Here is a 25,456-nt window from a genome sequence, read left to right on the forward strand (position 1 = left end):
CATCCCCGCCCCCCCTCCCGAGCACCTTCTGGGCTCCGCTGCCGAAGCCAGACACCAGACACCAGACACCGGGCACTGGCTCCCTCCAGCGCTCAGCGGATTTTATTGCAAATGCAGCAGAGGCAGCACTGACAAGGCCGGGCATGCTGTTGCGAGCGGCTGCCTTCCACTTCAGCTCTGTTCCCAAAGCCCTGGCTGGTGGGGACAGGTGCACAGGGCTGGTCCCTATGGCGGTATGGGCAATGGTGGGCCTGGCCAGGCAGGGAGGCCTGAGGCCAAAGCCCGGAAGGGCTGGAATGATAAAAATCCTCCTCCTGGAGAGTCCTGCACTCTGCGGTTCCCTGGGGCCGAAGTGCTAGCCCACTGCCAGCATGCCATCCTCCTCAGTAATAGCAGCTGAGTCCCCCTCCTCTTCGGGGCCCATGATGGGAAATGGCCCAGGGGGCTGGTGCTGGAAGAGGGCGGCTCGGTTCTGTTGCTCACCCTTCTTCACCCAGTGCCCGTAGAGCCGGAAGGCACAGCTGTCGATGAGGCGCCGCACTGGCCGCAGCGCGTAAGGGTCCCTCAACAGCGCACTCTTGGTCAGTGGCCGGACACGCTGGGTGCTTAAGGCCACCCGTCCAGCAGCAAGCACGGTCCACACTGCCACCTGGGAAGGGGAGGGGCAGGGTGAGCTCCAGTGGAGCAGCCACCACAGGAGAAAGATCATGAGCCCGAGGAGCAGGCCCAGATCCTGACGCTCTCAGGCTTACCCGGAACCGCTGGCGGGGGGTGAGGTTCCAAGGTTGGCTGCCTTCACAGCGCTCAAAGAAGGGGTGCTGTAGGGCTTGTTCAGCTGTCAGGCGCTCCTCGGGATCCACCTGGAGCAGCTTTGAGATCTAAGGGAAACCCCAGGGCATGAGAGGCAGCTCTTGGGCCTCCTTCCTAGCCCTCTCATGGCCCCAGCTCACCAGGTCTTTGACAGTGTTGGAACGGTCATCCCACTCGGGCGAACTAAACTGGTACCGGCCCTCCATGATCATGCGTAACATCAGGATCTGGCGTCGGTGCCAGAATGGTGGTGAGCCAGCCAGGAGTGTAAACAGAATCACCCCGCAGGCCCAGCTGGGAAAGAGAGCAGAGTGAGGCAGGACTAGGTGCCAGGCAAGATGTGCTGAACGACAGGGCACAAAGGAGGAAGGAAGCGGGGAGACCAGAAACTCACAGGTCGACCTCCTTGCCGTAGCCGGGGTGGGTCTCATCCATGGAGCATTTAAGGATCTCTGGTGCTAGGTACCCTGGGGTCCCACACAACTCTGGGGAGAGAGCGCTGAGATTGATGGATGCCACCAGCTCCTTCAAGGGTCCCTAACTCCAGACCTCTGCTGGAGCCTCAACACTGCCAGGGCCGTAAGTGTTCCCATTCTGCTCCTGCCCACCCTCCGCTGGGGGCTGACCTAGCCCCTATCCCTACTGAACAACTCAAGTACCCACCAAGGGTTCCTGGTGGCCTTCCTGGGAAAACGTGATTTTCACATTGATTTTAAGGTCCTACCCCACTGTATCTTTGCCACCTCCAACCCACCCACCCACTCCTTACACAACTTTATGCCACGTTTTTATGTACATATACACATGGAAAACAGACCTTCACTCTTTTCTACGTTCCTTTCTGCCCAAATCAATTCTTCCTCCTATGATCGCTATTCTGTGTAGTGGAATCACCACTCAAACTCAGGAACGAGCGGGAATATGGGATTTCTTAAGGTACACACTGGGTAAGTCCCTTATTTAAAACCCTTCCCTGGCTGCCCCCCCCATATGGCCTCAGGCGCAAGGCTAGACTCCTGCAGCACAAGAGCCCTCCACCACCTGACCCAAGCTTCTACCACTTCAGGCACCAACTTCCGTCCTAGCAGCTGCCGAACTGTGCTCCATGGCATACTTCCAGGAAATCTTAATAGGCCTGACTCTCCTGGGAAATTCATTCCTACGAAAAGTATTTAAGAACGCCTACCATGTACCAGGCACCATACTAGACGCCGGGGAATTAGACGTGCCCTTACCATACTGTCTACCAGAAAGCAAACAAGAAATAACAGAGTAAAATGTGTGTCCTGAAGGGAGAAGATACAAGAAGAGAAAGCAGGGGATCTAACCTAACCTGGAGCTTTAAAGGGAAACCTGAATTCCCAAAGCCAAGGGCAAGGGTGGTGTGGGGCACAGGCAAAGATGGTTCCAGAATGGGGAAAAGCATGTGGGAAAGCCCAAAGGGAAACAAAGCACAGCATCTGCAAGACAAATGTGTTAAGTCCATAGGTTACGAACATGAGGTCTGGAGTCAGACCGTTCAAGTTCAAGTCCCAGCTACCTGACAATGGGCAGGTCCCCTCATCTCTTTAAGCCCATTTATAAAATGGTAATCTCAACACTCTCTTAAATTTTTGTCAAGAGAATCTAGAGGACGCAGCCGTATAAAGACTTAGTGTGGTGTCAGTGAGCGTTAGCTGTTCACAGCACAGCCCAAAGCCACTGAAGGAGAGAAAGTACGATGTTAACAGCTCTGACGAGTCCATGGTCAAACTCTGTGAAGTTTTCCATTTGCACTAAAACTATTTCTGTCACAACAAATGGATGAACATTGGGCGAGGCCCAGTGCACCCGCTGAGCAGCACTGTCCGGCCACGCCGGACTCTTCCTCGCACCTAAGCAGCACACTGTGGTCCTGTCTGCACCAAAACCCAGACACGCAGCTCAGGCCTCTTATCCCCCCTCCCTCCTCTTCCTCAGGGGACGGGCCCAGCTCTGAAGCCCCCTCCTCTGTGGGTCGCTCCAGCTGAATCAGGTGCTCCTCCCTCCTGGCTTCCCCTGCATGGCTCCTTCCCTTGCCTGCTGTGTGCCACGATCTGCACACTCAGCTCCATCCGTCCCCTCCCCCGCCCAGACCAGGAAGCCCACTCAGAATGTTCACGAGCCTTTGCACCCAGAGGGTACTTGGCAAGTGCTCACTGACTTCTCCCCTTTTCTTGGTACCTGGCTACTCAGAGCTAGCTAACCAGCCTCAGGCCTGGGTCTCCTTCCCTCCCAAGCCTCTTAGGGCACCAGGCCCCCTCACCTCGAAGCTTCTCGCCAGGTTCCAAATGGCAGGAGAACCCAAAATCTGAAAGTCGGATCTGCATATTGTCATCTAGGAGAATATTCTCGGGCTTCAGGTCTCGGTGTACAATGTTGTTGGCATGGAGAAAGCTCACTGCTTCCAGCAGAGACCTCATGATGGACCTGGGGGAGGCGCAGTCTGCTCCTCTGTTCCCCCCCCGCCCCACCCCCTGATCACCCCATGGGCTGCAGACTCAGTCATTACCTGGTTTCCTTTTCTGAGAGGGCCACCTTCTCTGTGAGATAGTCAAACAGCTCTCCCTTCCGCATCCTAAGGGATAGGAGGGGTTGGGAGGTAGGTGTACCTTACACGAGGACTGAGAAAATAAGCCAGTGCTCACAGAAAATACCATGGAAGATTTCAGTGAAGAGAGAGTCCTCTTTGGTTTTTTTTTAGCGATTAGGGTGCTCAAAGGGTGAACCAGATGCCAGGGGCAGTTTGGGTTGGCAGTCAAAACATATGCACTGTGCCATGAGGGGACTATTTTAGCGAGAATAAGTGGCCTTCTTGCAATAATTTACAGGAGGTCCTCGTTATCTGAGACTATATTCAAAGTGGGCCTTTTAAAGTGCATCTACTTAGACCGTGGACCAAAATTTCACAGTTAATAATGGCAAAAAAGCTGAATAGGATTTTATTTTGATCTTGTCTTTAAAAATTGAGTTTATAATTGCAACTTTACATCAAGCCTCAAAATCAGGTGGTGTTTGGGGGCATAGAATTGTTCTGCAAAGTTGCATGATAAGGTAACAGACACTTCCTACCTCCCCCCCAACCCCAACTTTTGCAGAGGGTCATTTCTGAAGACTTTGTGACATTTTTCCAGGGGTCTCTCTTAAATATTTGCTATTCAAACCATTCTCTTTTGAAGTACCTTTGCACTGGTTTACCCTATACTGTAGAACACCTCATACTCAGATTTAGACTACCCAGGAAATGAATTGATGGCAGAGACAAACACCACGTAGGGTGTTCAACAGCAAGAGACGGGGGAGTGAGAATCTGTTGATAAGGGGTCAGCTCTTAAAACAGTCTTCCCTGCTAATCTTACAACCACGGGGGACTGGGACAGTGACCCCGGGGGTCATGAAAACCCTTTTTAATTGGCTGGTCACAAACACCCTGGAAGAACTGGCCTCATCAGGGCACCTAGGGAGAGGGGCCCGAGCCACGGGCACACAGGAAGGCGTGAGCAGGGTAGCGTTAGCCCACTGTGCTGTCAGGCCGGGGCCACGCACGGAGGGGAGAAGGACGCTTCTCAGGTCAGGGCAGGGAGATACTCACAGGTCAAACACCAGGAACATGAAGCTAGAAGACTCGTAGGAATCGATGAGAGTGACTGGGAAAGAGGCAGAAAGGCAGAGATACGGAGATGGAAAGGAGCGGATGCATGTTAAAGGGGCTTTCCACCCCGAGGTGGCAGTGGGCTGTTATCGGGAAGGAAGGAGAACCAAAAGGAGGCAGTTAGGGACCCAAAGGCTGGCCACACTTGGAGGTGGAGTGGAGCCATGATGGAGGGAGCAGAGGCGTGGAGGCAGTGTTGGGGGAACTGGGCCGTGGGCAGGGCCAGCAGGAGGTGGCTGGCAGCTAACAGGAGCAGGGAATGCAGCCTCACTGATGTGGGGGTGGCCGGCGACCTGGCGAAGGATGTGCGTCTCCCGGCGCGTGGCTTCTCGCACCTCCTCTAGCTGTTCGGGACTCAGTCGCTCAGCTGTCACTTCCATGATCTTCACCGCAAACTCATGGCCAGTAGCTCGATGAATGCAACGGCGCACCACGGAGCTCACTCCTCTGCCAGAGTCCGACAGCACACGAGTCAGGGCCTCCCGCTCTCGTTTCCGCACAGAGTGGAGCCTTGCCATTCTCATGCCCACTGCACCATATTCTGAAGACCCATCTGGACAACAGGGCAGCCTCCCGACACTCACCCTGGCCTAGGGAGCGTCACAGTAGCCTCAGCAAGCAACCTGGGTACCCAGCAAGGTGCAACACAAAGCTCATGGGGAAGGGAGGTGGGGGTCCTGGGTTCGAACCCAGTCGCTGCCACTCCCTGCATGGATAAGCTTAGGCAGGTCCTTTCCACACTGAGCCCCAGAACCTGCCCCTTCTCCTGGAACTCCACAAGGAGAAAGCAGGAAGAAATGATCTAAGTCTCCCTCCGAATTTTACTCAATCTTCCCTGATTACCCCATCCAAATCCCAAAGTTCTCCTACAATACCTCAAGTGTTAAGAGGCTCCAAAGAGAAATATCAGACCATTGACTGGAAGACCAAAGTTGTGACCTTGGTGTAGGCCCCAGATTTGCCACTAATTAACCTCCAAGTAACCCGCTGACATAAGGTCTCTGGACTTGCACTTTGCCGGCCCTGAAATGTAGCCAACAACATCTTGAAGAGATATTGAAAGACATGAGGTAGAAGCAGAAAAGCCCATTTGGCATGGTGAAGACAGGTGTTTCCTTGCTTGGAATCTGTCACCAATTCCTTATGACCCTACAAGTACCTCAGGCTAAATACAAATCTCTCCAAGGTCAGACCTCATACCACATTTCCTGTGCGGGTTCCCTGGCTGCCCTTCACGGCTTCCTTGCCCTTACATAACTCCCTCTGCTTAGCATGCCTGTGACCCACATCTCTGGTTCCATCAAGAGATGTAAACCACTGACCCTCTAGCCAAACACAGCCCACAGATGTGTTATGTTTGGTCAGTGAGTTCTTTTCAAATCTGAATTCCTATCTTAGGTGGGACAAGAACCTTCCAGCTGCTACAATGCTCACCACTTCCTACTGCCTTACTCTTGGCCACTTCACAGTTTTAATACCCTAATCTCCATTAACGGTAATGCCATTTGATCAGACTCCCAAACTAGAAATCTTGGCATAGGATTCTTGGCTTTTCCCTCTCCTTCACAATCCACCACACCCAACCAGTCCACTCCATTCTGTGTGTTTCTCAAATCTGTTTCCTGGTACTCCACCCCCATAGCCATAACAGCCTCCCCACTGATCTCCCTGCTGCCAGCCTCAGCCACTGCAACCCATCCACTGCACTGCTTCCAGAATGAGCTGCTTATGACCGCCCCAATTATGTCATCTGCTGCTTAACAACTTTCCAGCTTAAATTCTCTACTAAGTTCTAAGTGTTCCCTCATTCCTCAGTGGGACCCCTAGAGCAACTGTGCTCTTTTTAAGTGAGACCTAATAATGTCAACCTTATAGAGTTAACTATGGAGGGCACTCAAAATTGTTTTCTCTCCATACTGCCTCCCTATTATCTGCAAGATAGAAGTCAAAACCCAGTTCCTTCACCTGTCATTCAAGGCCTTCACCAAATGGTCTCGGTGTCTTTTTGGCCTCATTTTTGGCCCCTGCCATTCAATCTTTGCTTCAGTGACTTATAACTTATCACCAATTTCTAGAATGCAGCAAGCTCTTTTAAGGCTTCAGACCTTTATATGTGAAGAAACTGGTACTCTGGGAACGCATTTAGTGAGAGTGTGCACGTAATTTACTGTGCAGGAGAAGCACAGGGAAAAGACAGTGACCAGGTATGATGCTACCACAGTCATGCTGGAATGAGATAAGGACCCTATCCCCTGACCTGCTTTCTCCAAAACTGATCTTTCTGCACTCCATGGCAGTGGAACCACTGTTCTTCCCTAAGGGCTCTCCTAGCCTCAGTGAATCCTCCCTTATCTGGTCCTGAAGCCCTGCATCCGCTTAGGACTTGGATCTCAGCTCTCTTCTTTTCCAGATACTCTTTCCCCCGATGACCTCCACCCAGTCCTGGGGGATTTAAGTACCAACTGTGCAAATGACTCCCACTGCACTGCCTCAACCCTTGATTCCTTTCCAGAATTCCTGATCCCAAAGGTCTTTTTAACATCTCCATGTGATATCTGAAAGAAGTCTGAACAAATCTAATAGTCATAGCCTTTTCTGCTTTCCTGGCCTCAACAACACTGATCACAGCAGACCATGGCAACCTTCTAGAAGCACATTCTTTCTGTGTTTTTATTTCTAACTCACAGATGCTATCTCCTTAGTCTCCCTTGCTGACTCCTCCTTTTCTAACCCCTTAATGGTGACATGCCCCAGGGCATGAGCTTGGCCCCTTCCACTTCTCTCCATATATTTTCTCACCAGCTACTACTTTTATTCTAATGCCTCCCAAATTTATTGCTCTAGCCCAGCTCTCTCGAGTTGCAGACACATGTACCCACTTGACAGCTTAGGTTGGATATCTCAAACTTCATGTCTCCAAAACTGAACTCTTGACTTGCTCAGCCTTCCCAGCAATCCGATCCTCCTTGACCTTCTTCGTTTCAGAAAATGGTACGAAGGCACTCAAACCCAAACCTTAGACGTTATTCCTGTTTCCTTCCCTTCCTCTCATGGCCCATATCCAGTCTCTCAGGAAACTGTATCAGTCTCTCTTCAAATCATCACCTCAATCTATCCACTTCTCCCCATCTCTACCACCACCACTCAAATCCAAACCATCACCATCTCTCACCTGAAACAATCAACAGCTTCCTAACTGGTCTCTACACATCCATTCTTGTCCCCCTCCTATCCATTCTCTACACAAAAGCCAGAATGACCTTTTTAAAAATGTAATAACACACTTGTGTTGCGCACTTACCACGTGCCAGGAAGAATTCTAAGACTGTCATATTAATTCTTCCCATCCTCACAGCAACCTACAAGGTAGGGTCTATTCTTATTGCCGATCTAAATGACGAAGCTGAGGCACAGAAAGGCTAAGCTCCTAGCCCCCAAATCACAGAAATAGAAATGACACCATGTTAACTGCCCTGTTTGAAACTACCAGTTTCACTAGAATAAAATCGAAATTCTTTATCATGGTCTAAGGCCTAAGGCCCTGCATAATCAAACCTCTACTTACCTCTCCAACTTAATTTCCTCCACCTTGTCCCACTCTTACTATGTTCTAGTCACCATGATCTTCTGCCTATTGCTTGAAAAGGCCCTTTCTTGCCTTTGCCTTTGCATGTGCTGTTCCCTCTGCCCCAAATATATCCTGTTCATTCCCATCCTTCAAGTTTCAGCCCCGTTACTCTCATCCCATCACCCAAGCAGATGATGACCTTTGTCTTGTTTTTGTGTTTGTCGTCTGTCTCTACCACTGAAATACAACCTCCAGGAGAACAGAAAACATGTGGGGCTTGTATCCCGAGTGCCTCGCACAGTGCACCCAGCGTGCTGTACGTTCTTAGGAAACCTTGGATGAATAAGTGTACCCGCCACTGTCTCTACAGGTGAGGCCTTCCCTCTTTTCTCTGCATGCTGAACTCCTACTCATCCTTCAAGACCCAAATATCACCCCTTGTGAAAAGCTGTGGTTTTCTGAGCCCCATCCCACAACCTGATACTACTTGAATGCTCATGTGTCTCTTTCAGTCACTTCACCTCCAAGGCATAAACATCTGTTCTACCCTCCCTGTGTTTAGCTTTGTGTCTGGCAGCATGGTTGCTTTAACTATGTTTGTTGAACACATAAATGAGTGAATTTGGAAGAAATGGGGACTGACCTAGAGAAAGAGTTTAGTCACCAAATGTTCCTCCACTAACCACTGTTTGTTATCATTTAAACTATCCAGCCCTCAGACGGAACCTTGTATTCTGCCTAGGACGCGACCTCTCTGGACCTCTGTTTCCCTGGCTTAAGCCTCACCTGCCAATGACGTCCTTAGGGTCGTACTTCTGGTAAAATTCCTTGGCCGCGGCCCAGTCGGGCAGTTCATCCTCCGGCCCCACGTCCAGCGTCATTCTGAAGGTGGTGGGGGGCTGTGTGGAGGAAACGGAGGGCAGTGAGGGCAGTGAGGCCCACAGGCTCTGGGAGGACGCACATCGCGGCTCGCGGAGGCGCAGCCCTTGCGGCTGGGGCGCCAGGATCCTCGGGGATGGGGACGGGGTGGGGGAAGGATCAGGGCTGGGGAGACCCTACGAAAGGGCCTGGGGGCGGGAGGTGTGTCAGGGCAGGGAGGGGGGCGGGGAGGGGAAGGGAAAAGGTGCGGAGGACGAAGGGAAGGGGCACACTGGCAGGTGGCTGTTGTTGCGCAGGCGCACTTGGGCCGGCGCTGGGAGGGGGCGCGGGGTCTCGCGCAGGCTCACCCGCGGGGGAAGAGAGAGAAGCCAGGGTCGACGCGAAGCCGCTCTGTCGCGGGGTTCGCCTCTAGTCCCTTACCTTACCCCCGGGCGGCACCGGCAACGACCCCAGGCCCCGCCCCCATCCTGTAGGCCAATGGCCAGCGCCGCTTGAAGATTGAGATTCAAAAACCCTTCCGATTGGAAATTGGCAGTCCAATAGGAAGCGGGGAGTCCCGAGGTTGGCGCGGGCGTTGGAGCTCGGAGTTACCTAAGTCTGGGACGCTGGGGCGGGGCTTCAGATGCAGCCAATCAGCGCACAGAATCTGCAGGGGACGGCAGAGGGCGGGGCTTGTTGACTAGTGGGATTGGAGGCCCGGAATGGGACCCGGAAGTTGGGTTTACCCGGAAGTGTGACTTCTGGGTATCTAGGACGCGAGACTCGCAGCGCCTTCGGTTCTCTGACTTGGGCATGGCTCCCTCATTCCCGCCTAGCATCACTATCCAAATCCGCTCTTTTAAAAAAATTGAAGGCCTGGTCCAAAGTGCATGATTTGAGGGGCCGCCTCCAGCTCTTAAAACGCTCGGAGCACGCAGCTTGGACCCCAGCCTGCTGCCCGTTGTGGACTTGGACGAACCACAGCCCGTCAACCAGAAGTGGCTTCTTAGTCCTCTGGCTGCTCTGATACTTGAATACCTCCAAAGCCGTCGTGCTCACCATCTGGGGTTATACATTTTCCCAGTCTTCCACCACCGCCTCCCATAAGCCTTGGGAAGTATCACACTCCGTTCTAAGCCTGCTGAGTTGTGATACTGCCGGGAGCGACTGACTTCATAAGCCTTTTCAGTGCACAGCTCAACCCTGGCATTCGCCTACTCATTCAATAAATATTTGCCGAGCGTCTAAACGCTAAACTATCAGCGGGGGTGGTGGAGGTGGGGGTAGTCCCTACCCTTGTGGAGGTTATGTTCCAGCAAAAGAGGTACAGAATGAATTCATTTAATCTTCTAACAACTATCTTAGAAATGTCACTTTGGGATCACAACCATATAAGAGAAATACGAATCCAAGTAACTTTTTAACAGTATTTTGACTTTATACTATAAATCTAAAGGCAAAGTAACTGCAAATAAACCTTGAACTTTACTTGGTAGGCTTATTGTTTGGTAGTATAGTGGGATAATTATTCAGAAATCAAGCAAGTGAATATATATTTTTATATTTATATATATTTGCAAATGAATAAACATATTGATGTATTTGGCAGCCAAGGTTCTTACTGTGGGACTATGGAATTTGAGATGGGGAAAGGAAAGAACCTTATGACTGATTGAAATTGGAGGGATCATTTTAAACATAGATTTAAAATAGATCAGATATTTTCTAGCTCTAACCTCTGAAAGGGCCTAGAAGCAGGAGCATCTCAGGAGAATGAGCACAGCTAGTCTAGATATTGATTTCAAAGTAACAGTTCCCAGTTCAAGGAACCAGGACTCCTTGGGAGAAATGGCCAATTCCCAGGCTAGAGCAGAGAAAGCGTAATAAGATGAGCCTGGAATAATCTGTGCCAGAAAGCAAGTGAAGAAATGTGCGGACTTATCAGGACACAAGAACCAGGCTGATGCAATCTCCACCGGTCAAAATCAGAAACAAAAAGAATAATGAGACAAGAGAGCCATGAGGGAGCCTTCTGACGTGCTAGCAATGTTCTAGTCACCTAGGTGGTGATTATACAGATGGGTTCATGCGCAACATTCACCAAGCGACACACATAAGATCTGTGTACTTTACTTCATATAAATTATACCTCAACCAAATATTTTAAGAAGGATGACAGTAATGGATAAAACAAACTGAACTAAAAAACAATCTGAGACCATACTGACCCTAAAAATTGTAAATAGGAATTTAGGAACGAAGGGCCTTCTGCCTACTCTCAAATGGCTCTGCAATAATAATATGTGTATTTAGAAAGATCTAAAACAAATGTGGTGAAATATTAAAAATTATAAGCCTAGGTGAAGAGCACACGAGTTCATTGTACTATTCTTTTATTGTTCGGTAGGTTTGAAATTTTTTCAAAATTGAGGTTAAAAACAGAAAGACCTAAAAAATAAAATAAAATAAAATAAAATAAAATAAAATAAAATAAAATAAAATACCAAGATCTCACTTAATCACTTTGGGAGAATGGGATATAGTTTCCTCTAGTAACCTAAAGCTGCTGATTAATGAAATATTAGCTTTAAAAAAAGGTTTCTGTAAAAAAATCTAAAATGTGTTACCCTGATGCCCAGGCAGGCAGCACTTTACACCAATTAAACTGGAATCTGTAGGCCTGAAGCCCAGGCATAAGTACTTTTTAAAGCTCCCCAAGGGGTTCTATTGTGAAGCTGAGACTGAGCGCCACTGCCCTAGGTATGGCTTCTACCCAGTGGGACCAGCAATGGATACTCTTCACTTTTCCTTCCTGTAGCACTTTGGAACATGGAAGACAACCATCTTCCCCTTTAATCTTCTCTCTTCAGTGTGCAACATATATTTCTAATTCCTTTAAGTGTTCTGCTGCTCTCTGAATTATGGTAAAACACCCCCAAAATTCAATTCCCAGGGCACATGTACTCCAATAGACATGTATAAGAATGTCCATAGCATCAAGATTCATAATATCCCCAAAATGGAATCATCCCAAAAGTCCACCAACAGAAAGTGGATAAATCGTCAATATATTCATGTAATGGTATACTATACAGTGATGACAACTACAGCTACACCAAATACTGATGAATCTCACCAACAGTGTTAAGAAAAAGAAGCCAGACATAAAACTACATAGGATTCCATTTATGTAATGTTCAAATGCAGGCAAAACTAAACTCCATTATTAGAAGTCAGAATGCTAGGTATCTGTGGGAAGAAAGGAAGGAGGAGTGATTGGGAGGGGTCTAAAGAATTGTCGTTACTGAATGGTGGTTTTCAGATGTTTGCTTTGTGTTAACTTAAAAGCTATGTAATCATCTTGGATATTTTCCTGTACATATGATATACTTCACAATTTAAAATATGTTTAAAATATTACCGGGAGGCCCAAGACAAAGGATATGAAAATTCATTATAATCCTACAGAGCTTCACCTCCAGAGCGGAAATTCACCTGCTGCTGCCATCCAACCCTTTCATTCCTCTCTCAGCTCTGGAAACAAAGCATCTGGGTTCAATGCCAGCTCAGCCTCTCACTAGCTGTATGACCTTGGGTGCCTGCTTCCTCATCTATAAAATGAAAACAATGGTACCTCCTACTGAGTGGCTGTGAGGGCTGAAGGAGTTAGGTAATAGAAAGTGCTTAGGAACACAGCCTGGGATATAGGAAGCACTCCATAAAGAGTAGCGGCAGCTGCTCCTTTCCTATCGGGCCGCAGGGTCTCTCTGCTGATGTGCAAGGGAGAAGCTGGGGTCTTTCCAAGAAGGGAAACTTTCAGGAGAAGGAAAAAAGAAGAAAAATCCTCTTGGAGCTCCTAAGTAAGGGAAAATACAGACTTTTGCCATCAGTCAGATGTCCATTCTGGCTCTCGCCAAGGGCCCGGGGAAAAGAGGGGAACAACAATTAGACAGGAGTATTCACCACTAAAAAAGATTTTTATTACAAAACAAATTCTAATAAAATCAGGCCTGGTCTTCAACCCCACCTCTGGGTCGAGGCCCCTAGGATGTAGCAGGCTGGGGGAAACGGGATGGTGGGCACTGAAAGAACAGAGCAGGCTGGCCTCCCCTCGACAGTTTCAGCTGCTGCCTCCTCTTAGAAAGGTCTAGAAGAGCTCTTCCAAAGCCCTTTGAGAGAGGCACCATCCTTCCCGCCAGGAAGGACCACTGCTGGCCTCAGACCCTAGCAATGACGCACTGCAGGATCCAGGAGGTCTCGCTGACTCTCAGCAGAGGCCACCCAGGGTCACTCAGCCTGGGCGATGGCGTAGGAGAGCAGCCACAGAAGCAGGGGGCCCAGAATGAGGACAGCAAGCCAGACGGCAAAGCTGGCCAGGATGAAGTTCCGGGCCCGGGCCCCCCAGTGCACTGCCTCCTCGAACCGGCCTGCCTTATGCCGCTCTTCCGCCTGTGGGGGCAGGTTTTTGGTTAGGTTCTCCCCCTGCTTCTGCCCCAAAGTGCCCACTGCCCCACACCAATCCTCCATCCTTGTCATGGCTCAAAACCTGACACCCCAACCCCCTGCCCTCCCTCTCCAGTGTCTAGTTCTCATGCCTCATCTGCAAAGTAAGGTTCCCACTCAGCTCTGGGTACTTTTCTGAGTAGCCGTTGTTAGCTCACAAGATCACATATGGGAAAAGTACCTTCCAATCCTTTTATCCCCCATCCTTTCCTACTCATCCCACATTCATTCAGAATTTGGAATCTTTGGCAAGAAACCGTGAGCTATCTTAGAGTATTTCCCTCCTGTCCAGCCAAACAACACTCCCTTCTCATTAGCTCAATGGGCCTCATCGCTTTCATTATTAAGGATTCTTTTAATGCTTTTGACCTGACGAAACCAGAAATTCTCATGATGATAAGAATACAGTTTCTGATCGTTAAAATAACAACCAGGGTTGAGAAAATTCCAGCATGATATTTAAGTTAGCCTGTGTGGCCTTTCAAAAGGTATACGTGCAGTTTTGGTTAGGTGGTTGGAAATGGTGGAGTCCTCTCAAACACCCCACAGCTTCTTCCCGACTGCTACAGACTGCTCTAATCGCTGCTCAACTGCCTCTTCCGAGCCATCCTCCATATAGGCCTTGAAACACAAACCTGACCGTGTCACTCTTCTCTGCAAAAACTCTTGAAAGTACTCCTCAGTACTTTCAAGATAAAGTTTAAACTCCAAGCACAGCATTGGGAGGCCCTTGGGAATCTGGGCCCTCTGGCTTCATCTGTCACCATTTCTTACTGGTCCAGTCATGCGGAACTAATAGTCCAGGCGTTTGTACACACTGCTCCCTTTACCTGGAATGTCCTTTCACCCTTAGTCACTCATTCTTTAAGGTTACTTTCCCGTCACCTACTCTACATATGCACGTATGTAATCACACATACATATCCCTCCCTAGCTTCCAGAATACCTTGTGTTTCCTCCATCACCATACTGATGAGCTACATTCCATTAATTACCCATTTTCACAGTTCTTTCATTAGACTGTGGGCCCTTTGAGGGCAGGAATCATATCTTATTCTCATTTCTGACACCAGGCCAAGAGCCAAGCTCTGATAAGTACTTAGTAGCTGTGTGATCAATGTGGACAGATCAAATGCACTAAACCATTGCCTAACTACACCCACCCCCCTGCTCCCACAGGAATTGCATTCCTCACCTTGATGGCAAACACAAGGGCCACGACTCCCAGGCAAGAGCAGCCACAGATAATGCTAGTAGCTGCCAAGTAGCGGAGGCGGAGCCAGCAGCAGCGGATGGGGGATGGAGAATGAGCAGCTTCCATGTTGCTCACCAAGGTGTCCACTGCCTTCTCCTCGTCCTCCATCACCTGTGGGCGATAGTCAAGGTACTCGTAAGCCCAACAACTGAGCCATTGGTCTCGCACGATCAGACTCCACCCCTCTCTCTGATGTGTCCTGGTGACCTAGCCCAACTCTCAGGAATGCTGCCTTACTGGGGAATTCCTCTCATGACTCATAGACCAAGAGAGGAAATGTGCGGCCAGAATCCTTTTTTCTCAGCCTAAGATCCTGAGTCTTTAAAGGCAAGCCGGCATGAATACAGCATTATCTGTATTACTTAACTGTTTTGACAAGTAGGGAAAAACAAAATGACAGGTGCACACTGACAAGCAGGAGAAACACCGAACCTCAAAAGCTGCTAGGAATCACACCACACAAATCAGTGATTTTTAAACTGTATTTCAGATGGCCTTAAAATTCTCTCAAGTCCCTCAGAAGCTGCCCCTGAATATTGAGGGATCACAGAAAGGCACCCTAAGCCCTGATACCCCACTTCAAACAGAACAGCCATTTCATGTGAAAACACAGTGGATGAAAACAGGGGTGGGGGAAAGGACCCAACTAAGCTCTCTGCATAGTTGAGGAAGCTGAACATCAGAAAAATGCTACCTCCCCAAATTGGGCCTCCTTTGCTATGCTGACTCCCTGCCACCTCTTCTCTCCATTTGAACCCAGGCCACACAATATATTCAGATTAACACTATGACCTCATAACCCACACAGAAACCTGCATAATGATGCCCTACTTAATCATTTCTCATCTCCCTAACTTCTCAAGTCCTCTGAGCTGTGGCATCAAACGACCTTTCCACCCTCCTCTCCATCCATCCCACTACATCCTACACAAAATGGCGCCATTTGCAGTTCTCTGACACAAGCAACAAAGGATAGAGTGAAAGGAGGCAAGATAAGCAGAGCACAGACTCTCTGCCACAATGCTGCAGGAGAGTGGGGACGAGGCAAGAACTGATGAGGTAAACACAGATACAGCCATTAGGGGGAGAATGCAAGGAGAGGGTCCAGGGAGTTGAGACCAAAGAAAATGTAAAAACGAACAGGGGCTCTTACCTGGCTATAGGCCTCGAGGGACTGTGAGTTTCGGCTCCTGCCTCAGGTTTGATTTGGCTTGGGTGGAGATGGAGCTGACTCAGGTCTCCAAGCCAAGCCCAGGGGTGGGGTTGGGTGGCCAGCCACCACCCAAAAGGCCCCAGGAGCTCAGAAGGGGGTGTGGCTGACTCAAACTAGTTTGGCTAGATGGAGGAAAGCAAAGGGGGGGGGTGGAACAACTGGAGGTAGGATGCCTGCCCTCTGGAAAAGGTGTGAAAGCATCTGAGCAAGAGGGGTAAAAGCAGGGAAAAGTCTGAGGCATCAGAGCGCTCTGAGGGAAAGTCCAGGAACTAAGGGAATAGGAAGAGAGAAAAAGTATGAGTTGGAGTGACTTAAAACTGAAACTTTAGAGAAAGGTACCCTACCAGATCAGATTTGCCAATCTTTTCTCCTCTTGGGTGATTTCTGCCTCAAAGACACATAATTCAGGGTTAGAGATCAGGTACTAGGGTTTTGGCAAGAACAAGAGAGAGGAAAACGATGCCCAAGTTCCCACCCAACCCTCCACCAGACCAGAAAATCAGAAGCTTCCTTACGCGGATGCTCATACAGAAACTAAGTTTATTATTTTTTTCTTCTTAAAAAAAAAAGAAAAAAAAAACTCATGGTAGAGAGAAGCCCCTCCCCCTTCCCCTAAGGGTGGGGGGCTGTGAAAGATAGCTGGGGAATCAAGTACAAGGGGGTGGGGACAGAGACTATCTTGCCACCCTTAACACTGCCCAGCCATGTGGGGTGGAAGGGAAGGGGGTATGTGAAGAGCCCCGTTTCCATGACAACCAGTTGCCTACCCCCTACTTTGGTGGAAAGAAGGGAGAAGGCCCCTATGTCTCCTTGGAGGCTTTCCCCCTCAAGACTTCAAGTAGTGGTTAACAGAGTCAGGCCTGGTTGTGGAGGGAGAGGGGCCGTGGCGGAAAGCCTAGGTGGAGGGGCAGCCCACTCACGTCTTGGCTTTGCGGCCTCTGTGACTAATGGTAGGGCCAGCCAGGTGGGGAGGGGCACTGCTGCGCAGGATGCGCTGGTCCCCTTGGTTGGTGGCCCCACCAAGTCGGCGGGGGCCAGGCCGGCGACGTGGGGTCCCATCCCCTTCCTCCTCCTCACCTGACGCTTCAGCCTCGGACTCCTCTACTGAACCCTCAGGTCCCAGGGGACTTGGGGGCTGTAGGCGGCCCCGCTTTGCGAGCCCAGGACCCCCAGCAACTGGGGCCCCTGCCCGTTTGCGAGGCACCTTCTCAGTCTCTAGTGGGGGTACTAGAGACCCTGGACGCAGCCGGGTCGAGCGCAGTTTTGGAGCTAACGAGACCACGGGAGGTGTCAATTCTAACCCGCCTGGTCCACTATCTGCTAAATCCAGGTCATCCTGAATTACAGCCACCACCATGGACCCTTCACTCTTTCGTCCCCGCATTCCCTCTGCTTCAAGCCGCAAGCGGGCCAGGCGGGTGAGGGGGCGGCTTCCGTCCTCATCAGAGGAACTACCCTCACTCTCCCCCTGGCCCTGGGGTTGCCGCCGCCTCCCCAATCCACAGCTCTCAAGAACAGAAGAGCTGTCACGGTCCAAGACAGGGAGCTGGCTGGGCCGAGGTGATGGTGGATTCTTGGGAGGTCGGCCCCGCTTCCGCTTGGGTGGGGATGTTGAAATGGTGAGATTGGTGACAGTGTTGGCGACAGTAGCAGTGGGACAGGCTAGGAGTGGTGGGAGTGGTGGCAGGGGAGGTGGTAGCGGGAGTGGCTGTGTCCGGCTCTCTAAGTTGCCATCCCCTGGAGAGGAAATGGTCCCAGGAATGGGCAAATCTCGTGCCTTAGGGGGCCGCCCACGCCTTCTTTTCTCCACAGGTGATAGGATGATGGGCTCGGGTCTGTGAATTGGCTGGGGTCCAAGAGGCTGGGGCCCAGGACTAAGCTGGGGTCCCAGGACAGGCTCCGCAACAATAAGGGTCTCAGCCCCAGGGACTGGTTCAGCCCCATTGGTTTTTCCCTTACAGGTAGATGAAGGTACCTCATCCACCCCTCGCCCAGCATCTGCTGGAGACCTGTTCTTCTTGGGGGGCCTCCCCCTCCGACGTTTCACAGCTGGAGGGGTGATGGCAAGCAGTGCCCCTTCTCCATTCTCTGGGCTGCCCCCACCAGTCACCCCCAGCTCAATGCGACGGCGAGCTATGAAGGGTTGCTGGGTTGGGGTGGGCAGTGTGGATGGGGGAGCAGCTTCACAGGGCCCACTGGTGGGAGGTGAGGATTCTGGCCCCGACATGCTGCGGGCAGATGGGCTTCCCGGGCTGGCACCAGTCTCAGAGACCCCAGGCACTAGGGTGCTGGCAGTTCCCCGCTGCTGTCGCCGTCGCCTCACCAGCTCCTTCTCCTCAACCACAGTCACCAGCCGTCCCGGCAGCTTGCGGAGCACTTTGGGGCCTGGAGGCTGCCCTGGCCGACCAGCCCCCTGACCCCTAATTTCTACATCAGCACTGGTGCGACGCCGAGGGGGCCGGGCAGGTGAAGGACTCTCAGGTGAGGAGGTGGCGGAGGATGACGTTGATGGGGCTGCAACTTCTGCTGGAACAAGTTCCTGTGGCTTCTCTGGGCTGGAGGTTGGGGTCTGGGCCTCCACCAGCTCTTCTGAGCTTTTGTCAGCCTCCAGTGGCTCCGGAAGTAGCTCATCAGATGCTGCTGAAGGTGGGAGATCCAGCCCATTGCTCTCACTCAGACACGAGGGCACCTCCTCACCATCAGGCAGCACTGGGAGGATGGTCCCCTCAGCAGGCTCTGGCACTTCCTGCTCTTGACCGTTGGGGACGCTGTCAGCCTCCAGGGTTGGGCTAGGTGCAGAAGAGGCGAGAGAAAGGTTCTTCTCTGATATAGGCAGGATCTCAACAGCAACTGGCAACAGATCCTTAGGGGGCACAAGAGTAAGCGGGGAAGTCTCGGAACTGGCCATATCAGCCAGCTCCGGGGACTCGGTGGATGCCAATGCTTGTGCACACAGCTCTGTCTCAGGCCCCAAGCCCAAGGGGAGGTTGGTGACTGGGGGGGAGACGGGCACAGAAGGTAGACCAAGCAGGAGAGGGGAGGAAGGAGTTGAGAGAGAGGTCTGGGTGGGAGGTGGGGTATGAGCTGGTGGAGGGGTACAGGCAGGAGGAGGGGTACAGGCAGAAGAACAAGAGGGAGGAATCTGTGAAGGAGGAAGTGGGGGAGAAGGCAAGATATGAACAGGAAGCATGGTTATTGGATTTGGGGCTGAAATGGGGATCGGGGCAGGGATTGGAACAGGGATTGGGGCAGGAATTACAGCAGGAGCTGAAGCTGGAGTGGGTCGAGGCCTAGGTGCTGGCCGGGGAACTCTCTCCCTGGCAGGGCTGCAGCGTGGGGGTGTGGAAGTGCTGCGGGTATGATGGGTGGATGTGACAGGAGTGTGGTTTGCCCCTTGAGTCTCAGCCCGGGCTCCACGAAGACGCTCACTGACGCGAGTCCCTGGCCTTTCAGGGGCCTTGGCCTTCTTACTGCGCCGGTGACTGCCTCCACCAGTCCCACAGGAAACCTCATCCCCAGCCCCTGGCCCCTCCTCCTCCTCTTGGGGTAGGCGGAACACCTCCTCCTTGGCTTGGTCCAGGTCCTTGCGGGCAGCTTCCACTTGTTCCTACCAACAAGAGAGCCCAAACGGTGGGTGGTCAGAGGGAGGCAAGGAGGGTGGGGAGTAGGTAGAAAGCATCCACTTCTCACTTCCATCCCCACCCCCTAGAAATACTCACTTCTGCCTGCTTGAGCTCCTCTCGGCTCACCTCCTCCAGTGAAGCTTCCAGGAATTTCATGGCATAGCGCTCAATGGGGGTCAGCTGTGGGAAGGAGCAGTGGCGATGAACACAGGGACTTGGTAACCAGGGCCCATCACCCTTATTTTCACCAGAGAAAATAGGAGGAGGATCACAAGGTCCAGAACAAGAAACTGTGAAGGGTAAGGTTGAGAACTAGTGGGTCTAACACTGACCTGTTCTACAAGGGCAGCAATTTCCTGCTCAGCTCGGGACATCTCTTCATCCTCAGCCCCAGGCCGGCTGGCCTCCTCTCCCTCACCAGCAGGAAACCCATCATTCTCATTGAATTCTGCAAGCTCAGCCACCTGTTCAGCCTTGGCTTGAGTGGCCGCACGGATATCCTCTTCATCCTCTGCCCGACACAGTGCCTGCAAAGGTATGGGGAAGAAAAACGAGGAGAATTAAAGAATTCCACATCCTGCGGTTCTTTTTTTTTTTTTTTTTTTTTAAGATTTTATTTATCTATTTGAGAGAGAAAGCGAGAGAGCGAGCGTGTGCGCGCACAAGCCAGGGGAAAGGCAGAGGGAGAAGCAGATTCCCCACTGAGCAGGGAGCCCAACACGGGGCTCGATCCCAGGACCCTGGGATCATGACTTCAGCCAAAGGCAGACGCTTAACCATCCGAGCCACCGAGCTGCCCCCTGTGGTTTGATTCTGACAAAAATCTGAGGCCACGTTTATACCAAACCAGGTATATAACTGAACTCAACTGTCTTCCGAGCCCTCAAAGTTATCAAAGCAATGCAGTATTCCACACAGATATCACTTGGAAGACCCCCAATAAGCAAGTAACTGTTTTAGAAATCTCTAGTTCTGCTTCCTCTTCCACTCAAGTCAGCCTTAGATCTCCTTAAAAGAGCAGTCCCAGAAAGCTTTAAATACAAAAAAATCCCTAATTCTTTTTTGCACTGAGATAACCTCTTGACAAGAGACTAAGCCCATCTGATTTTTCCCCTGTGATCAATATTCAGAAAGCTCATACCAAAGTCACCAAAGGATGCAACCTAAGAGTGTGCTCAGCAATGAGGGGCAGCACCTGGTAGGAAAAACCCCTCCATGGTACTGTACCCTGTAGTTCCCAACACCTACTTCTGAAAAAATACAAATGCCCAGCCTTTGTCCCCCAAAATCACAATTTAGTAGATTCTCAGATGGGGTTCCAGGAATCGATCTTTTTTTTTTTTTTTTAATTCATTCGACAGAGAGAGAGAGACAGCCAGCGAGAGAGTGAACACAAGCAGGGGGAGTGGGAAAGGAAGAAGCAGGCTCCCAGGAGCCTGACGTGGGGCTTGATCCCAGAACGCCAGGATCACGCCCTGAGCCGAAGGCAGACGCTTAACGACTGAGCCACCCAGGCACCCTGGAATCAATCCTTTAAAAAGCTCTCCAAGGGTATCTGGCTGGCTCAGTCAGTAGAGAATGTGACTCTTAATCTCAAGGTCGTGAGTTCGTGGAGCCCCATGCCGGGTGTGGAACCTATTTAAAAAAATAAAAATAAAAAGCCAAAAGCCTCCCCAAGTGATTCTATTATGCATCAATCAGTGTTTAGAAAACGAGAGGCTACACCCCATACAAAGCACTTCTACATCCACTATTCCATCTCATCCTCAGTTACTTCCTTCCCATCAGCAGCTCAGAAAAGTGGAAAGTAAGACTCCAGGCACAGAAGATTAAGCAGACTTGCCCTAACTAACACAATTAGTAAGAAGTACTGTGAGAATTCAAACCTGTAACTGAGGATTCCAAATCCTGTCTTTCTTCCATGAAATCTTATGAACCAATAAGCAATCTACTCACAACTATTAAAGGCCAACAGTCATCCGGGAAGCAGCAGACACATTCTTTCCCCCTGGACAACACACACCGTAACTACCAGCTCTACTCTAGAGATTATCTGCTAGTTTTTCACCTGTTCCAGGATATGGGTCTGCTTGTTGGCCACAGTCTCTTCCTCCTCTTCAAGGGCAGAGGGTGCAGATGAGCCAGATGGCTCTTCCAGGGGCATATCAAACAGCTCTCGGATGGTCTGCTTTGGAGAGAACAGACGGAAGTGTCAGAGCCAATGGAATGCTGGGCCCAAGTCTACTATGAGATAACAGCTCTTAGAAATAATCAGAAATGTCACTAGTTGAAGAGGCAGATCTGTGAAGACCAAAGCAACTTCATTTTTTTTTTTAAAGATTTATTCATTTATCTTAGAAACAGAAAGAGAGAGAGCACACACACTCGAGGGGAGGGGCACAGGAAGAGAATCTTTCAAGCAGACAACTGCTGAGCATGGAGCCCAATGTGGGGCTCAATCCCAAGAGATCACGGTCTGAGCCAAAACCAAGAGTGGACGCTTAACTGACAGAGCCACCCAGGCGCACCAGCATCCACTTTAATAAGCAGGAGCAACCCCTACGGGCACAGCAGTTCTCTCCGGCATAGACTGGAAGATCTTAGTACCTGTTTAAAATAGGCTGTGGTGAAGTTGCCTCCCTCAATAGCCATGTCTCCCAACATTCTCTTCTGATTTGCCTTTTTTAGGATGTTCTCCTCCACTGTCCGTTCACTGATAAGTCTAAGGAGTGATGAAGGCCATGTGTAAAAAGCCAAATACATTAATAAAACCCTATCAGTAAAGAGGATGCAAGGTGAGGGAAGACTAGGTAATACCTGTAGATGTGGACATCTCGGGTCTGGCCAATTCGGTGACAGCGATCCTGGGCCTGAGCATCCATGGTGGGATTCCAGTCGCTGTCATAAAAAACAACAGTGTCTGCTCCTGTCAGATTCACACCCACACCCCCACTCCGAGTTGAAAGGATGAAGCAGAATATGCGTTTGTCTGCATTGAATCGTTCCATCAAAGCCTAGAGAGGAAGAAAAAAGACAGTATCAGGAGACATATCCTCCAAAACAGACCCGAGGGGCTTAGTGGGGCCCCTTCTGGGACCCTGAGGTCTGGAAAATGCAGACAGTGGCTGAGGTGAGCCTCAAAGGGCTGCAGATGCCCAGGTTACCTGTCTCTGTTCAACTCTAGTAGACCCATCCAAACGCAAGTAGAGGTGGCCATGGTAGGTGAGAAACTGTTCCAATACATCCAGCATCCGGGTCATCTGGGTGAATATGAGCACCCGGTGGCCCTCCGCCTTGAGCTGTCTCAACAGCACTGCCAATGTTTGCAACTTTCCTGAAGAAAAATGATGGGTACAGGGACCTTGTTATAAGCTGGAACAGGGAACACTTAGCACTGAAAGACCGTGGTTGAAAAACAATAAAAGCTTTAGGCGAGGGTTTCAATTAGCCTAGGAGATCAAAAATATTCAACTTTAGGGGCACCTGGGTGGCTCAGTGTCTCACTCTTGGTTTTGGCTCAGGTCATGATCTCAGGGTCATGAGACTGAGCCCTGTGTTGGGCTCCACAATCAGCAGAGTCTGTTTCAGATTCTCTCTCCCTGTTCTTCCTCATCCCACCCCCATACACATGCTCTCTAAAATAAATTAATTAAATATTAAAAAAAAATATTTAACTTTATTTTCTTTTCTCATGGGATCCACCTCTTCAGTCTGCTCCTGTCTTGGATCTATCTTCTGTGTCTAACCATGAGTAGGATAACATATAGATCCTCAGGGGAAAAAAGGGAACCCTCAATGGTGTAGGAGCAGGAAGGAAATCCTTAAGAACTACACTGAGCTATGTCAGCTGAAGCACAAAACAGATTGACAGGACAGACATCAACAACATCCGCTGGATGTCATGACTTACATACAAGGATTGAAGATCCCTGAGATCAGAACCATGGAGAGAGGATCTTATGAGGTTATCTAGAGTTCAACCTCCCATCAAACATAGAAATACCTTCTATGTTTCTGATATATCAGTTTGAAAGTTTTTAACAAAGACTTTCAATTCATCTACTCTAAATGGTTTCAAATGTTACAAAGTTATTTTTTTACTAAAATATTCATTGAGTATATATTAATAAAAATTTTGCTATCTTACATTCTAAGGTCATTTAGAAAATTTCCAAACATGTTACTACAGAAATATCTCTGCTCGGTTGTAGCAGAAACGATTCACTACTGTCCAAAAGATATTCTTGCTTAAAAGAACCTGATTTACACTGTAGACACCTGGCAGAGATCACTTGATACCAGGGATGATAAGCCCCAACCCAACCCCAAAAGATAAATCATGATTGGTCTAAAAGAGCCATAGTTCCTCTTTGCCATTTCCCTTTGTCAGTGATTATTCTAGGGATGGGGATATGGCACAAATTAAGGAAGTGAGCCATGAAGCATAGTCAATGAAGGGAACTTTCTCCCCACTCCCCACAAAGAGAAACTTGCTGAGAATATTTTATCTCAAGCCCTGCTTCCTGCTCAGAGCATTGCTGTGCTCCCTGGAGTTGTGGCAGCCATGGTAAGATCATCAAGAAATAAACATGAGAATAAAGAAATAAAAGCTAAGGATAGCAGAAAGACCAGAAGGTCCTGGGTCCATGAAGACATCAGTAAGCTGAACCAGACATATACCACTATTCTCAGAATTTCTTATTAAGGAAACAATAAATGCTCTTGTGGTTGAAGACACTATTGGTCAGTTTTCCACCACTTACAGCCAAATGCATTCTAACCAACAAGATTCTAACCAAAGACAGGAAGATCCTTCTGTCTTTCCAAAACAAAACTTACTATTTACTGTGCAGTCTTGTACCACCTTGCACCTTTCCCCATGAATCTGAAAACTATGCTGTGCTATCTTATTTGCCACTGTATCCCAAAAGATTAGCAAAATACAACAGATACTCACAAAATAATTACTGAATGAATGAGTTAGCACACATTTTCAACTTTCATCAAATTCAGGAATGTCAAGAATCCATCATAAGGCCTACATTTCTCCATCTTGCCTATAAACATAACCTGAAAAACTGTCTAATGTTTAATTAAATTCACAAAAATCTATGTATAGCATCCCTTTGATATAGTCTTGGTACTAACAGAGAGGAAAAAAGGTCAAGGGATCCTCAGTAACCAATGAACTTACCACAGTCATACTGGATGAGCCTCAAGTCAGGGAACTGGGTGCGCATGTTACACACAATACGGTGCAAAGGACGAGCCCGGGGCCAGAGCTCACAGGCCAATTGCTCCTGGAAGGCTGCCTGACGTGGGGCGAGCCAAGGAGGTGGGTGGCAGGCATGCAGGGAAGGGGGAGGTGCCTCCACAGGAGGCATGACAAAGATGAACCTGTGAAGGAAGAAGGCAAGCAGTATAAAAGATGGAACTCTGAAAGGCCCCAAGAGTGCACCTTCACCAGCCCTAACCACTACATCCACTCAGAGGCCCCAAGACCCGCTTCCCATTAGCACTTAGCCCTGCCAACCTCTCAATGATTTCTGACAGCTGGTCTAGTCGTTGCTGGGGAAACAGTACAGCCTGGCGGGCAGCCTCGGTATAAGTCCAAAAGGTGGGGTGGCTGGGGCCAGGAGAACGAGGGCCGATGGGGCTGGCAACAGGTTGGGGCAGGGTACAGAAATCCAGGACTTCAGTCCCATACACAGGTGCCAGGGCCCCATGAGCCTCACTAAGTTGGAAAATCCGCTCCAGGCGTTCAGATCGCTGCCGCTTCCGCTTTTCCTCCAGAGAGTCCTGGGGATGAGAGAAGAAAAAAAAAAAAAAAAAAAAAAAACACAGAAAAAGTGATCAGTGTCCTCATAGAAAACCTGACCATTCATCCCAGAATTAAACATAACCTAAGAAAACCATAGGATTCAAAACTACATTATGCTTTTAGTGGTTTTCCAAG

The 25,456-nt window shown here is 49.8% G+C and overlaps 3 protein-coding genes across 8 annotated transcripts in view; all 3 read right to left on the reverse strand.

Annotated features, from left to right (window-relative positions):
* Window positions 1–80: 80 nt before the first annotated feature.
* PHKG2 (phosphorylase kinase catalytic subunit gamma 2) lies at window positions 81–9,500 on the reverse strand. Of its 3 annotated transcripts, none has more exons than XM_008685321.2 (10): window positions 9,348–9,500; window positions 8,835–8,947; window positions 4,752–4,927; window positions 4,421–4,475; window positions 3,341–3,406; window positions 3,095–3,258; window positions 1,205–1,295; window positions 951–1,104; window positions 753–878; window positions 81–649 (listed from the first exon to the last, which is right to left on the reverse strand). In XM_008685321.2, exons 2-10 carry the CDS (start codon window positions 8,927–8,929, stop codon window positions 356–358), a joined length of 1,221 nt encoding a protein of 406 aa, XP_008683543.1. In that variant the 5' UTR covers window positions 8,930–8,947; window positions 9,348–9,500; the 3' UTR covers window positions 81–355. The 3 variants fall into 3 exon arrangements, with proteins under 3 accessions (XP_008683543.1, XP_040490993.1, XP_040490994.1); XM_040635059.1 differs by having other exon boundaries at window positions 9,275–9,418; XM_040635060.1 differs by lacking the exons at window positions 3,095–3,258; window positions 4,421–4,475 and having other exon boundaries at window positions 9,275–9,418.
* Window positions 9,501–12,864: 3,364 nt separating this feature from the next.
* Window positions 12,865–16,344, reverse strand: TMEM265 (transmembrane protein 265). The gene is made up of 3 exons (XM_040635065.1): window positions 15,818–16,344; window positions 14,605–14,775; window positions 12,865–13,355 (listed from the first exon to the last, which is right to left on the reverse strand). Exons 2-3 carry the CDS (start codon window positions 14,770–14,772, stop codon window positions 13,194–13,196), a joined length of 330 nt encoding a protein of 109 aa, XP_040490999.1. The 5' UTR covers window positions 14,773–14,775; window positions 15,818–16,344; the 3' UTR covers window positions 12,865–13,193.
* Window positions 16,345–16,400: 56 nt separating this feature from the next.
* LOC103657870 (Snf2 related CREBBP activator protein) overlaps window positions 16,401–25,456 on the reverse strand; it is a 32,782-nt gene continuing 23,726 nt past the window's right edge. For all 4 annotated transcript variants that reach the window (XM_040635064.1, XM_040635063.1, XM_040635061.1 and 1 more), the window contains 9 exons: window positions 25,034–25,299; window positions 24,695–24,897; window positions 22,665–22,834; window positions 22,318–22,514; window positions 22,108–22,222; window positions 21,569–21,688; window positions 19,833–20,027; window positions 19,597–19,680; window positions 16,401–19,484 (listed from right to left, as the gene is read on the reverse strand). In XM_040635064.1, the coding sequence (XP_040490998.1) occupies window positions 16,794–19,484; window positions 19,597–19,680; window positions 19,833–20,027; window positions 21,569–21,688; window positions 22,108–22,222; window positions 22,318–22,514; window positions 22,665–22,834; window positions 24,695–24,897; window positions 25,034–25,299 (4,041 nt within the window). In that variant the 3' untranslated portion in view covers window positions 16,401–16,793. The remainder of the gene's footprint in view (window positions 19,485–19,596; window positions 19,681–19,832; window positions 20,028–21,568; window positions 21,689–22,107; window positions 22,223–22,317; window positions 22,515–22,664; window positions 22,835–24,694; window positions 24,898–25,033; window positions 25,300–25,456) is intronic.

The sequence above is a fragment of the Ursus maritimus genome, unplaced genomic scaffold (genome assembly GCF_017311325.1).
Source record: "Ursus maritimus isolate PB19 unplaced genomic scaffold, ASM1731132v1 scaffold_2, whole genome shotgun sequence".
Lineage (NCBI taxonomy): Eukaryota > Metazoa > Chordata > Mammalia > Carnivora > Ursidae > Ursus > Ursus maritimus.